General features: G+C 67.4%; 1 protein-coding gene across 1 annotated transcript in view; it reads left to right on the forward strand.

Annotated features, from left to right (window-relative positions):
- LOC105002871 (taperin-like) overlaps positions 1 to 758 on the forward strand; it is a gene marked incomplete at its 5' end in the record, with an annotated part of 6,146 nt that overhangs the window by 4,886 nt on the left and 502 nt on the right. The window contains 2 exons of the mRNA XM_010859722.1: positions 279 to 457; positions 546 to 699. Coding sequence (XP_010858024.1) covers positions 279 to 457; positions 546 to 699 — 333 coding nt within the window. The remainder of the gene's footprint in view (positions 1 to 278; positions 458 to 545; positions 700 to 758) is intronic.

Below are 758 nucleotides of genomic sequence, written 5' to 3' on the forward strand. Positions count from 1 at the left end.
GTCCCGGGGATGATGCTGTGTATCCAGGGCACGCTCCCTGTGGGCCTGGGCCGGGCGGCCTCTGTGCCGGAAGCCACTTCATGCCTTGGGCTCCTCCTGGGGTCTTTGGCCCCAGGTCTCAGAGCGCCAGTTCCAGGGGCGGTGGAGGAGGGGTGGCCAGTTGACTCCATCCCCAGAAGGGATGGAGTCCTGTCTCGGGACAGAACACCTCGATCCCCCTTTTACCTGGCCATGGTGGTGGTCTGCCCGTCTCCCTGACCGCTTGTCTGTGTGGACAGCCGGGGCCAGGGCAGCAGCTCCTGGGCTCGGGACCTGCCCAGTTGGTGTCTGCGGGCCGGGCAGAGGCGGGCAAGGCTGCCCACAGCTGTATGTGCCCGTGGGAGGTGGCAGGAGCCCCGCCCTTCTTTCCGGACCCTGGCTCAGCAGGGCAGTGCCAGCCTGTCCTGGGCAGCCCTGCGTGTGTCCCCCAAGGCTGGGCCCTCTGCTGCCCAGGACCGCAAGCCCGGCTCTTCTGAGACCCCTCCCCTGCCCCCTGCTGTCCCCAGGCCCAAGGTTCTTCGCCCAGGGGCCTGGCTGCCTCCTCGGCTCCTTCCAGGGGAAGAGGAGGAACTTGAGCTGGCTGTGGTGTCCTGTGCCCTGGAGTTTAATATTTCGAGCTCCTGTAGGGCTGCTCGCATCTGCTGCTCGCAGGCGACTCCCGTATTCATTACCACCCTGCCTGGCTGGCCGAGCCCCACGAGCAGGCGGTGGGGGCCTGG

The sequence above is a fragment of the Bison bison genome, unplaced genomic scaffold, assembly GCF_000754665.1.
Source record: "Bison bison bison isolate TAMUID 2011002044 unplaced genomic scaffold, Bison_UMD1.0 scf7180017856821, whole genome shotgun sequence".
Classification (NCBI taxonomy): Eukaryota; Metazoa; Chordata; class Mammalia; order Artiodactyla; family Bovidae; genus Bison; species Bison bison.